The 13176-nt window shown below is 50.1% G+C and overlaps 1 protein-coding gene across 1 annotated transcript in view; it reads left to right on the top strand.

Moving 5' to 3' along the window:
* Positions 1 to 11656, top strand: part of Fstl4 (follistatin like 4) — a 430956-nt gene extending 419300 nt beyond the window's left edge. Inside the window, exons 15-16 of the mRNA XM_050157785.1 lie at positions 4348 to 4457; positions 5937 to 11656. Of these exons, the coding sequence (XP_050013742.1) occupies positions 4348 to 4457; positions 5937 to 6639 (813 nt within the window). The 3' untranslated portion in view covers positions 6640 to 11656. The remainder of the gene's footprint in view (positions 1 to 4347; positions 4458 to 5936) is intronic.
* The last annotated feature ends 1520 nt before the right edge of the window (positions 11657 to 13176 follow it).

Genomic DNA, 13176 nt, shown 5'->3' on the forward strand with positions numbered 1-13176 from the left:
GATTCCTTCCCAAGAACTACAGAAAACCATACATGGCAGTGTATGTCTGTAATCTCAGAACTTGGGAAGTAGGAGCACAAAGATCGAAAGTCTAAGGTCAGTCAGCCTCCACTCCAGAGTGAATTGGAGGCTAGCCTGGGCTACTTGAGAGAGATCCTGTCATTTATAAATAAATAGAATGGTTTGATTGGGCTTTAAGAAGAAAAATATTAGATATAATTTGTTTCTAAGAAATATAAAGCCAAGTTTGGCGACACTGACCTATAATCACAGCTACTCAGAAGGTCAAGGAGAGAGGGTCACAAATTCAAGGCCCACTTGGACAGTAAAGTGAGTTCAAAGCCAGCCTGGGCACCTTAGCCCTTACCTAAAAAAAGAACAAGAAGTGGGGCAGAACGATAGCTCAGTCACTATAGTGCTTGTGTTGCAAACACTGGGACCTGACCACACCCCCAGCCCATGGGGCTAAAAAATGAATATGGCGCCAGCAGGACGGCTAAGTGAGGAGGACACCTGCTGGGTAAGCCCCAGCAGTTCCGTCCCTAGAACTCACAGTGGAGGGAGAGAAACTGACCCCCACATTCATTCCTGCAGGCTCTCACACAAAACCAAGCTGGAGGCTCTGGGGAGACAGGATGGCTCCTGGGACTCTCTAGCCAGCCAGCCCAGCCTGCATAGCAAATTCCGATCAATTCAAGAAACTGCCTCAAAAATAAGAGAGATATATAGCTATAGAGATTGCTCAGTGGTTAAAGCACTGGCTGCTCTGGCTAAAGATCTAGATCTGGTCTCCAACAGCATGGTAGCTCACAACTATCCATACCTCCAGTTCTGGGGGTCTGATGCCCTCTTTTGACCTCCGCAAGCACCAGGCATGCACACGGTACACACCCACATGAGCAGACAAAAACGTCGTGTAAGTAAAATAAATATCTAAAGTATAATTTTTCAAAGGAGGGTGTAAGAACACTCAAGGCTAGCCGGGCAGTAGTGGCGCACGCCTTTAATCCCAGCACTTGGGAGGCAGAGGCAGGCGGATCTCTGTGAGTTCGAGACCAGCCTGGTCTACAAAAGCTAGTTCCAGGACAGGCTCCAAAGCTGCAGAGAAACCCTGTCTCGAAAAAAAAAAAAAAAAAAAAAGAACACTCAAGGCTGACCTCTGACCTGCACATGTGCATGTGTGCATTTCCTAGTTAAAGGGACTAGAATGCAGCTCCCTGCTAGAATGTTTTCTTGGCACATACAAGGTCCTAGGTTTAGTCTCCATTACCAAAAGGGGCGGGAGACATGAAAGAAATAAAGAACTACAGTAGAAGTTATAAAAGGAGAGACCTCAAGACTTGAAACAGTGATAGCAGTTGATCAAAGGGATGCTCGGGAGAGAGAATGCGAGCACCGGGTGAGGTGGCTTCGAACTGAAAAGCTGTGGACAGCAGGAGAGACTTTCATGATGATGAATAGTTATGTGCCCGACAATGTAACTAAACGCATAAAGCAGTGATTAAATATAATATAGCTTGATCAAAGATAGGCCTAAATCGTACATACCAAGTAGAGAAAATAACACAGGAGGAAAATCCATCAACACAAAGAGCTGAATTTAATATATAGGGGATAGCTCATCTAGCAGAATTCTTGTACGTGCATATAGATGCAAAAGTATTTCATTAATCGAAGGTTTTGTAAAATTAGATATTGTGGGCTGTGCTATCTGATAACCAGAAAGCAGCCCGGGTGCTGGAGAGAGGGCTCAGCAGTTGGGTCCTTGCTACTGTTGCAGAGGGACCTGAGTTTGGTCAGGAGACCAACAGCCACCTACAACCTGAGCTCCAAGAGACCTGATGCCCTCTTCTGCCCTCTGCATGCATACACACACACACACACACACACATGCGTGCATGCACAAACACACACACACACAATTTTTTTAAAATAACTTAAAGAATGTACCTAAATACAGATGAGAAACTGTACATAGCCATGAACACCTATGGCACTGAAACTCTGGATGTTGAAACAGAGAGATCGGGAGTTCAAGGCCAGCCTGGGATAGATAGTGAGACCCCGTACCCCAAATCTAAAACACAAGCAATGAAAAAGGCTGCAGGTGTGGGCAAAGATCGTGTTGTTGATACTTGAAAAGCAGTAGAAGCATACTCTACCATTCCTTCTAAATAGACATTATTCAGATATTTGTTAAATTCTGCCCTGGCTGTGTGGAGGTGAGTCCATGCATGAAGCCCATCCCCACGCTCACCTCCTAAGGCATCATCACCGATTCTACCCAGTTGTTCTTACTCCAGGCCCAGCTTTCAGTGCCTCTAGCTTGTCCCCCTAGATGTTACTTCTCAGCAGGCATTGTTCACCCGCCTAAGAGATGCTCAGCATTTTGTCATCTCCCTTTTATCCAGATAGCCCCTCGTGTTACTAGGCCATCTGTGGCTCTCTCCTGAGCTGAGCCCACAGAACTAGGAGATCTTCAGAATTATCTTTGTGGCATCTGGGGGCTCAGCTATGTGCCAGGACCCAAGGCCAGGGCAAGAGAACCTCAGGGCTCGGAGAAATAAGGTTGACACACTGTGTCAGCTCAATGGTCCGTGGGGCTGTGTTTGATGAAGCCACCTCTGAATATAGGGTGTCAGGGTGGTGAGGCATGAATGACACTGACCGATGACAGCCTGTAATTTTCCATCTCTATTATAAGCTGAAATGACAGGCCTGGTATCGAGCAGCGATTGCACGCTGCCTTGGAACGCTCAGCCACATTTCCCAGAGACGCTCGTAGACCCAGTGTCCAATCCTTGTATTTTCTTAATGCCCAGCTCTATGAGTTTTTCTCCCGTGAACTTGTCAAGAAAGCATCATGCTGCCATTTGTTAAATAGAAAAATCACAGGAAAGCCTGCTCCTCGCAACTTCCAAACCCCTTGGAGACCAGAAATCACAGCGTGCACCCCTCTGGCTCCAGCGCCGTGCCTGCTGACATCCCTCACCCCCAAGGCTAGCATGGAGGTACACAAAGATCCCAGCCTCAAACCTGCCTGAACAGGTCAGCCAGCTGCTGTTTGCTCTGTCATGAAAGTGACAGCCAGAAGGCAGACCCCTTCCTCCAAGGCAGAAGTGCTCAGTGCTGCAAGCTGTGTGCTCAGCAGGCTCCTCCTGCAGCTTGTCCTGTAGGCTGGCATTGGGCAAAAACAAAAAAACCTGGATCCTTTCTGTTACTGCCATGGCCACAATATGATGAAGAAAAAAAAAAAAAAAAAAAAAAAAAAGAACACGTCCTTTGTTGGGTAAGAGTTGAAGGTCAGCTTCCTGTCCCTAGTGCCCTTGAGCTAAAATTGCCTGTGAGCTGGCCAAGCCCGTGCAGTGGTGTAGATCTGTCTACAGTGGCCTAAAACCTACAGATCAATGACCCTGTACAGAAGGCGGGAGATCATGGGCTGCCTTGGATAGCCCTTAACCAAGTGACTTCCCACAGGGCACCCACAGGACTCACTCTTGGTCTAACCTCTTAGATTAACCTCTCCCACCACCAAACTATCCTTGCCCTGACTCAGCATATCAGGGACACACACCAGGGGTTAGACCTGCTTGCTTTCTGCCAAGTCTACAGGGCAAAAGCATTGCCTGTGGGAAAACAGAGGCAACCATGATCCAGTTTGTACAAAGCAGGAGGCTTGAGTTCCAATCTCCAGGGCACACATTAAAAATAAAACAAAAACAAAAAACAAGTCAGGCATGTGACACACTTGTAACCCAGTGCTGAGAAGGTAGGAACTTGCCCTGGCCAACTTAGCCTATGTGATGAGTTACAGGTCATTGGCTCAAACACACCAAGTAGACAGCACATGAGAAATGATACCCTATGTTGACCTCTGGCCTCTATTAGCATATGCACACCTGTGCACACACTCGTGCTTGCCCCATGCAAACACACAGAAACACTAAATGTGTTCAATAATTTCCTAGTACATCGGTCCATTGTTCATTCTCTCCCCCTTTCCCTGGGGTTGAGCAGAGATGCAAACGCTAGGCTCTTCCTTGGAAACCCCAGCACTATTCCCTAGGTCCTCACCCCACCCTCCTGCAGGAAGACAAGAAGCAGATGGCCAGGTTGGACTGAGGAGGGGTGGCCAGTCTGGGCCTTTACTTCCTCCCCCAGGAAGGACAGGTGCCTGATCTCCACGTTCCCAAACAGCTCCCACTTGGCTCCTGTCCCTTTCCTGAGACTAGGGTTTGTCCACCATATATGTCACCATCTGTGGGGTCTATAGTTGAACATGCACATGTCCAGCTCTCCAGCCTGCTCCTGAATGGGCCCCCACAATAACCCCTCTCTGTGTTACAGGTGATCACTGAAGCCAGCGCTGGCCAGGGCCAGCACCTCATCCGAACACCGTTTGCAGGAGTGGACGACTTCTTCATACCCCCAACCAATCTCATCATCAACCACGTCAGGTAGGACTGGTCTCCCCGCCCCTGCAGGCCATGCTCAGTCCCCATCTGCCTGGGCAGTCATGTGCCCCTCTCTCCCTCCCAATACTTCCTGATCTGCCTCCCTCTCTGGCACAGCAGACCCAGAGCCTGGTCGCCCTGCTAAGCATACCTTCTAATTAAAGAGAATTCACAGTCCCCAGAGTCTTTAGGGACTTGCCCCCTCTCCTTCCTTTCTCATTTCCTAGAGCTCCCACAAGCTCTGCAAATGCCCCCTGCTGTGTCATCAAGTCCCCAAAGACCTCACTTTGTATGCCTCTGTGAACTGACATCAGACTCAATCTTCAAGAAGAAATGACTCATTTTTGCACGCTGATGCTGGGCACCTTAAGAGGACAATAGCCTCCCTCAGAACCCAGTTCCTGCAGAGCCTCAGGGCTCAAATGCATACATGAGACCCCCACCAGGACTCCAGCCAGCAGCCGTGAGGTGCAGATGCTCCTGAGTGGCTCTTAAGTTCCTCTTAAGAGCATCGTCTTCTCCGTCCGCTTCTTTAAGGATGCTTTAAAGTTAATGTCTGGGACATTTTGTCCACTCTGGAGATGCCTTTTTTCCCCCAGGGAAAATTATAGAAACAGATTCTCCTATTCCTTTAGGTGCATTCAGCACCGAAGCCCTTTGTGAGCCAGACACTAGGTGCAGATCTCGGGGGATGTCCCTCCTGAAGTCAGACTTTCCTATACTGGCAGTCAGTCTCCAACAGACTTTCAGAAAGCCAGAGGAGCTCAAGTCCCATCTGCTTGAGCTCCCTCTTGGATCTGATCTTCCCAACTGCCCTGGGAAGAGACCGCACTCTTTATAGAGTCCCTGAGGCTCAGAGAGGCAAGGTCCTGGGCTCTGCAACCAAAGGGCATCCCAGCAGCACCAGGCCGAGTGACATCTGGGGAAAAAGTTGCCCTGAGGTTCTTCTTGCCCACATCATGGATGCCAGAGGGGAGACTACACTATGGATTCCTCCCCCAACATCAGAATAAATAGGAACTCTGTCCTTGTTTAGCTGTGTCTTCGAATTCTGACTTTCCAGACAGCTCAGGAGCAGGCGAATTGACAAGTGTCCTCGTGACAGTCAGGCAAGAGTCAGTCTTTTCCTGCAAACCCAGATCCCCATCCCAGCTAACCGAGCTAGGGAAGTGGACCAAAGTCACCTCCAGAGAGAAGCCACTGAGGGTCATTCTCCTGCCCTTCAAAAGCATTTTCCAAGGATGAGTGGGTTTTGCAAACATGCAGATCCACAAACATTATACTCAACTGTACATGACTGAAGAGTATAGATAGCTGGCTCGGAGGCATCCCCTGCAGAATGATAGATCTTATTAATAGACCATTAGATGACTGAAGGGTTAGGATGCTATCATTTAAAACAAATGACAGATCCCCTGCCCCCAACAGCGACCTCCTACTCTCTGACCTGTGGCTCTCTGACTTCCACTGCTCTCCTTCCAGGTTTGGCTTCATCTTCAACAAATCTGACCCTGCCGTCCACAAAGTTGACCTGGAGACTCTGATGCCCCTCAAGACCATCAGCCTGAAGCACCATAGCTGCATGCCTCAAGCCATGGCACACACCCACCTGGGCGGCTACTTCTTCGTGCAGTGCCGACAGGACACCCCTTCCTCCACCAGCCCACAGCTGCTCATTGACAGCGTCACAGACTCGGTGCTGGGCCCTAACACTGACATCACGGGCACCCCCCATGTGTCCCCTGATGGACGCTTCATCGTCAGTGTCTCCAACAAGGGCCCCTGGTTGCACGTGCAGGAAGTCACAGTGCGGGGGGAAATCCAGACCCTATATGACCTCAAAATAAGCCCGGGCATTTCAGACTTGGCGTTTCAGCATTCCTTCACAGAAGGCAATCAGTACAACGCCTACGCCACTCTCGACAAGGAGCCAGACCTGCTGTTCCTCGAGCTGTCCACTGGGAAGATGGGGAGGCTGAAGAACTTAAAGGAGCCACCCACCGGGCCAGCCCCACCCTGGGGTGGACCCCGCAGAATCCTGAGGGACAGCGGGCTCTTTGGGCAGTACCTCCTCACGCCCGCTCAAGAGTCGCTGTTCCTGATCAATGGGAGACGAAACGCCCTGAGATGCGAGGTGTCGGGCGCAAAGGGTGCAGCCGCAGTGGTGTGGGTCGGGGAGGTATGAAAGGGTCCAGGAAGGAACCGAGCTCGGGTCCAGGAGTACCACCTTAGTCCTGACACCACAGCCCCGACCAGGCGCACTGTACATTTTCACAGACAAAAAAGCCAAACCCTGTACTTCGCTTTGTGGTTCGACACTGATCTCCTTGCAAGTTCCCTAGCAGAAGGTACACACAGCAACCAAGATCCGGGGGTTTCCATTCAGAAGTATGATGTAACGCCTTGAGCCGTGGTGAGAACACATGCTGCTACTGTGTGCAAGGAAATCATCTCTGTTCCTGGCTGCACACCACGTCGCCTGGGGACATCACAGAAGCGAGGGATCCTGCTGCCCAGGCTGACACTTCTGTCCGTTGCCTTTACATAGTCATTATCCTAACCCGCCAGCCCCAGCCAGTGCCCTGCAGGAGTGGCCCCCGCAGCGGGGTTGAGCGGGGCTGTCCCTCTTAGCGGGCTAGCCTCCTACCCCTGCTGGGGACCTCACATGCTCCATCCTGGACGCTGCTTGCTTGCTTTTCCAGCTGAGTGCTATACCCCTGAGGGAGAGCCTCTGAAACTTACTACACCTTGGGGGATGGGAAATCACTTGCTTTATTTTGGAATTTTTTGATTAAAACTAATTTTTTTATAATCTCAGATGTGAGGACGCAGAGAGATGCTCTCCAAGGTCCAGCTATATTCTTCCCTGCCTTAGGATAAGTCTCCGAGGGGAGAGGGTCCCAACGGTACATGCCATGTGCAGAAAAAATAGACACCCGAGAAATAGCAGTTCTCTGCAGCATTGTGTTGGCCCAAGTGCAGTCCATAACCACCATGTTAAAATCGACGCTGGGACCCCAAGAGACCAAGCTGAGCCCCATGTGCCTGCTCTTCACCACAGAAAGGCAACACGTTACTAAGGATGCCTAACGCACCAGCAGAAGTCCAGACCCAGGGCAGGCCAGGCTTTCCTGGTAAGGTGTAGGCAGCCTCTGGGTTCCATCCAGAAGCCATGAGTGCCATCCATCCAGAGCTCTAAGGCTGTGTTTCTGCAGGAGCAGTCAGCACTGATGCCTCAGCCCCTGTCACCACACTGCAAGAGAGCCCTTTTCCCTAGTGTTTTCATTCCCATCCCCTCAACTACACACTCTCCACAATGCAGACTCACAGAGGGCTCTGCCTGCAATAGGAAGAAGCCCAACCCAGCCAGCCCTAGGTCAGACTCAACAGCCCTGTGTCAGACTCAACAAGAACGAGACCCCCACCCAGGTTTCTCAGAACATTCCGCCCTCTCTCACATCCATTGCCAAAACATGCTGACTTTCTAGTTCGAATCCTGCAAGCCCCACAGTGTTGAGACAGTGGGTCTACCCCAGACCAGCTAACTTAGCCACTTTCACCGATCAGCAATGGCCATGACTTTGAAGACACAGAATGCACCTTTCTCCCACTTCCTGCATGAGTGCTTGACCCCCACTGTTCATGCCAGCTTCCTGCTGCTAGTCTGGCCTCCCCTGTGTTTCCTCTCCTGGTGCACTAAACCACTGTCCCTGACAGTCCAAGGCAGTTCCCCATACATGTGCTATCATGTTTCAGATGTGGGTAAGAGGCTGAAGATGCTGCCCTCAGAGGCAAGCTTCACAAGCAGGATAAGTGGCGATGATACAGCTTACCCTTTCTTATCTGATATGATTCTGGGGTCCCATGCTTTCACTGAAATCTTCCAATAGTCATATATTTCTCCTTTTGGAACAATAGTGTCTGCCTCAAGAAGAAGATTCCCTCAGCCTCTCCCCCAAGCCCACCAAGGCCAGCTTTACATACCCTCTTTGGATGCAAAAGTCAAAGACCAATACAATCCAGCAAACCAAAAGAAAGCAGGATTGCTTGGCCACTGTCCTGCTTCTCTGCATATTCCTAGAAGGCACCCCAAAGTTCTCTTCTCTTCTGCTCAACTTCTAGAGATAGCCAGCCTATGTCCAGTGGCCTGGGTGCAAGACATGTTAAAGAAAAAACCTCGGAACCCTGAAGCCTAGGCCAGATGTCAGTCCAGGCTGCAGTCACAAAAGCAGAATGGCTTCCTGGCAATGAGATCAGTAGAGGAAGGCAGAGGACTGTGGGGAAATCTTGCCTGCCTTCCCCCTCTTCAGTCTGGGGCCAGAAGAGACCCATGAGACGAGTTTAAAACCCACTGGCAACACACAGTGAGTGAGTGGATCTCCTGCAACAACCCCAGCCCGTGGGGGTTCTGAAGAACACAAGAAATTGACAGCTAACAGTTTACCCAGAAAGGACTGGTTTAACTAAGAAAACCACCAGGAAAGTGATTTACATAAACCCCATTCATAATTCTTAACATTCAAGTGATGACACAAACATTTGACTGTTCTTTTTTATTTTCCCCTGAAAACCACCACAAAATTCTGTGCATATGTAGCTACTGGTTCTCCTTCTGCCCCAAAGTCCTTGCTCTCAACATCTTACCCAGCAACCCCAGACTGCATGGAAGAGAGCCTTCCTGCTTCTGACTGAGTATATAACCCTCTTGTCCAAACAAGCCTGAAACTGGGCCACCCTCCAATGTGGTACATGGATTTCTTTGGTCCCCCAAGCCACACAAACATCCTGCTGCCTTCCTGAATCATGGGAAGAGGCTGGAAAAGACCTGAAGTCATGGCTAGGATCAGAATCTAAGGCCAAACTGCAGGTTCTCTGATGAAGAGAGTGGGCGTCACCAAGGAAGGGGGTTCAGTTCCTCCCCCTCACCTACTCTCTGTTCAGGAAAGGGCTCCCAACTGAAGGGAAGCACCCCAGGAAGGCTGCTTGCTACCCCAGACAGAGCCAAGGGCAGCAGCTTGCTACACAGAGCCTGGGAACTTCCGAGTCTTCACCCAGCGAAGCGCGAGTTGGCTTTGTCCAGTAGCATCTTCTCGTTCGTCTGATGACCGATAACCTGTGAACTAAGGGGGCTCTCAGAATGGAGATGTGAGATACACTCGCTCTGGATATATTTTTGTACCTTGGGCTAAAGTGTAGTTGCTTCATTTTCTCGTGTGTTTCAAAAAACCACTGATGCAGAACCATCTTCACTAACAAACCCCACAGCCCTCTCTCCAACCCTCCCCTCCAGAAGCAAGTCTCCGGGGATCTGTCGCCATTCCCCTCCCTCCTACACACCCACCAATCTACCTCACATCTTCCTTCCGTATACCCAGCATCCCCAGAATGCCCCCCCAGAAGGCCAGAGATGAGGGGAGACTCCTAGAGACTGATTCAGCAGTCCTCCATCAGCCCAGCCCCAGCCTCACTCTGTCAGAACCACAGACAACACCTTGCTGTCCAGGATCACAGCCCAAACCCTAGCTCTCGGACCAGGGAGTTAGAAGCCAAGGACTAGAAAAAGCACCATCAGAGTGGTAGGAAAGAGGGAGAGAGCTGGTGAGATTTCATTTCGGCCCAGTCTCACACGAGGCAGTCCACCCTCTCCATCTTCTCCCACTTCATTCCCTTTCTTCCTGGCTCTCTTCCTGTATCCCACGCCCCCTGCTTCTGAGTTCCCCCGTGACGGCACTCATCCATCCTTCAAGGAGCAACAGCTCTTCCTCACACCAGCTTCATGTGCCCTTTTCCCACACGCCCCTTGCTCTGAGGGTTCAAATGCGAAGTCCCTCACAGACCAGATGCTGCCTTTTGCTCCCAAGCCACCACAGAGGCAACCCGTGGTCTTGTTCAAAAGCATCGCTAACTGCCTAGGTTTGGTTTCTCTCCATAACCACAAGGATGCTAAGTGGGGTATTTAAAAGATCCAATGGGGGCAGGGCACTCAGGATGTGATCACAAGATGCCAAATGGGTGGTGGAAGGCAAGCCACGTCCTGCTCGTGGCACTGGCTTGAGGATTTGGGCGTCGTGGCTGGGTCTCCCCAGCAGATACCTAGAGGTAATGATCAAGCACCTCTTAGGCCTCCACAGTCTCCTCTGACTCTCTGGGCGACTATCTGGAAAGTGTAATCTAACCAAACACAACGGATGAAATGAGATATGAAAGGAGAGAAGAAACGGACTTCCAGAATTCACAGGGAGGCTTCTTCAGCTGGCACCGGCGCATTTAGGACGTTTTTTGGCTTTTGACACAAAGTCACAGCTTGTGCGCCTTTCTTTCCGAACTCAACTTAATGACCCATGTTACAGTTCCTTTCCCGCGGCTCGCTCCCACTACGGTTCCTACCATTCACGGAGCATCCGTTTCCCACCATACAGGCATCATGTGACCCCTCGCCATGACGCCTTACTGCTTTAACGCTCCAATGAAAACTCGCCTGTGGCCTAGAAAACATGGCCCTACCCTACCCTAGACAACACTAGCGAACCCTGCCTACATCCCACAAAGCCTTGCGTAGGGACTGGCCCCCTACACCACGCCTTGGTGACATGTTGCTCTCCACAGTTCACCTTCTGGATAAAGGGAGACCAGCATCGGCTGGTTGTGCGATCCAGGGGCTGTCTAAACTCCAAATCCTCGTCCACTGTCTAGCATGCCATCTCCAGAGATGGGAGAGAAACAAGCCTGCAGGCCACCAGACCCAGACCCACTGTGCCCCCTGGTGGTAGCACCCACATTCACACCCTCTCTGCCTGCCTCCAGGGCTCCCCACACCCCCCAGTGCTGCTGCCCTGCTTCCTGAAGGCTGTATAAAATGACCCAAAGTGAAACTGGGCATGAAGTTTTGCTCGAGTGGTCGCACACCATTTCGCGCTACCGCGTCGCCGAATGACCTTCACGTTGTGGAACCCCACACACGCCATCCCGAGAGTCATCCTTTCCCCACCTCAGAAAAACCCTTGGATCGCTTACATCGAGGCAGGCTACGTTCTTTTGAGCAGTTGTGTAGACTCCAAAATATATTTTCTGTAATCAGTATCTCTCAAAAGGCCGCCTGTAATTATTATACACATGTGAATTTTTTTCCTTATTTATAAGATATATATAAATTATTTTTAATACATCAACTTTAGTAGAAATTTGTACCAACACAGTAACAGTATGTGGCATTTGAAATAAGTTTGTGTTTATTTTGATGTATGACACAGTATTGAACACATGATGTATTTACTGTACCACTTGACAAAAAAGAAAAAAAAAGACTCACAGATTACCATAAAGTATGGTCATTGTCAATGCTCTTTTTCTGAGGATTTTACAATAAAACTTGAGAAAGAATTCCCTTTCTGGATCGAGTATGTCAGCAGCTGTGAAAGTGAGAACGGACAGGTGCAAGACCCAAGGTTTTGTCCAGTGTGTTTTTTTCTGTGTAGCCCTGGCTGTCCTGGAACTCACTCTGTAGACCAGGCTGGCCTTGAACTCATAGATCCACCTTCCTCTGCCTCCCCAAGTGTTGGGATTAAAGGTGTGCAGCACCACCCCATTTCAATGGAAGCAGGGGCTCAGATCTGACTCCAATTCAAGTCTATAGCCAACGGATGCTGGTCCCTGGCTCTGTCCACATACAAAGCTTGAGCCTCAGCTCCCCTGGGCTCTGCTTTCCAGATCTGCCTCATTAACATTTGCAGGAGGATGGGGGTCCAGCAATTTCCTGTGTGGTGAGCACTGAGCCAAATGCAATCACGCAGTAAGAAGCAGAGCACAGTGACCAACTGCCACTGCTTCCTGCCCTCAGCCCCACCCAAGCTTGTGCTCATCACCACATGGGACAGTTCATTCCAAGACCTGTCTGTAATGGGGCAGGAGCTTGTGTCTCACCTGACATCCCAAATGTAATCCTGCCCCAGCCAAGGAGGACACTCAGAAAAAGTGAGCCCCATGTACCCAGATTATCTGTTCAAGAGGAGAGTTGACCTCCTGGTTCCTCCTATTGCCAGGATACTTTTGTAATCCCATCTATTCTCTCTCTTCAGCCACTGTTTTCCAAAACACATCCCTGTATCCAGGCTTAGTCTGCATGGAGCTCAGAGTCTAAAGGTATGAAACCTAAGAAGAACTATGAGAGCCCAGGCTCAACAGTGCACACAGGGATGCTCACTCAGGAATAACTCTTGGATGAGATAGTCTGAAGTTAAATGAAAATGCCTGATTGAAAAACAGCATGGGTCACAACCTGCCTATCAATAAAAGAGGCAAAGCAATGGGTTTATGTGAGAACATCCCAAATGCTGGCCCCATAGACATGATGGCTGTATGAGATCTCTGCACACGAAGACTGAGGCTAGATGAGCTGCAGGGTAGAGTGCCATACTGTTATAAAAACTGGTGGCCAGCCTCTGACTCTGCAGGTGAAGCATCTTCCCTGCCAGGTGGCACAGGTGTCTGGACTGAAAGGAAGGAAAGATACACACTTTCCAAGACCATGCCTATGTCTCCTGACCGTATCCATGCCCCAGGTTACACAGAGGTTGGTCAACTACCTATGCACAGCCTGAAGTCATTCTGTTCAGGGGAAATGCTCCTGGGGAGCCACAAGGGTTCTCTGGGGAAAGAACCAAGAGAGGGAGCATTCCCAGAACCCGTAGGCGTAGGCTGCAAGGGGGTCATGACAGGGAGTCTG

This window comes from Alexandromys fortis, unplaced genomic scaffold (assembly GCF_014885135.2).
Source record: "Alexandromys fortis isolate MF-2015 unplaced genomic scaffold, M_Fortis_MF-2015_v1.1 scaffold_103, whole genome shotgun sequence".
Lineage (NCBI taxonomy): Eukaryota > Metazoa > Chordata > Mammalia > Rodentia > Cricetidae > Alexandromys > Alexandromys fortis.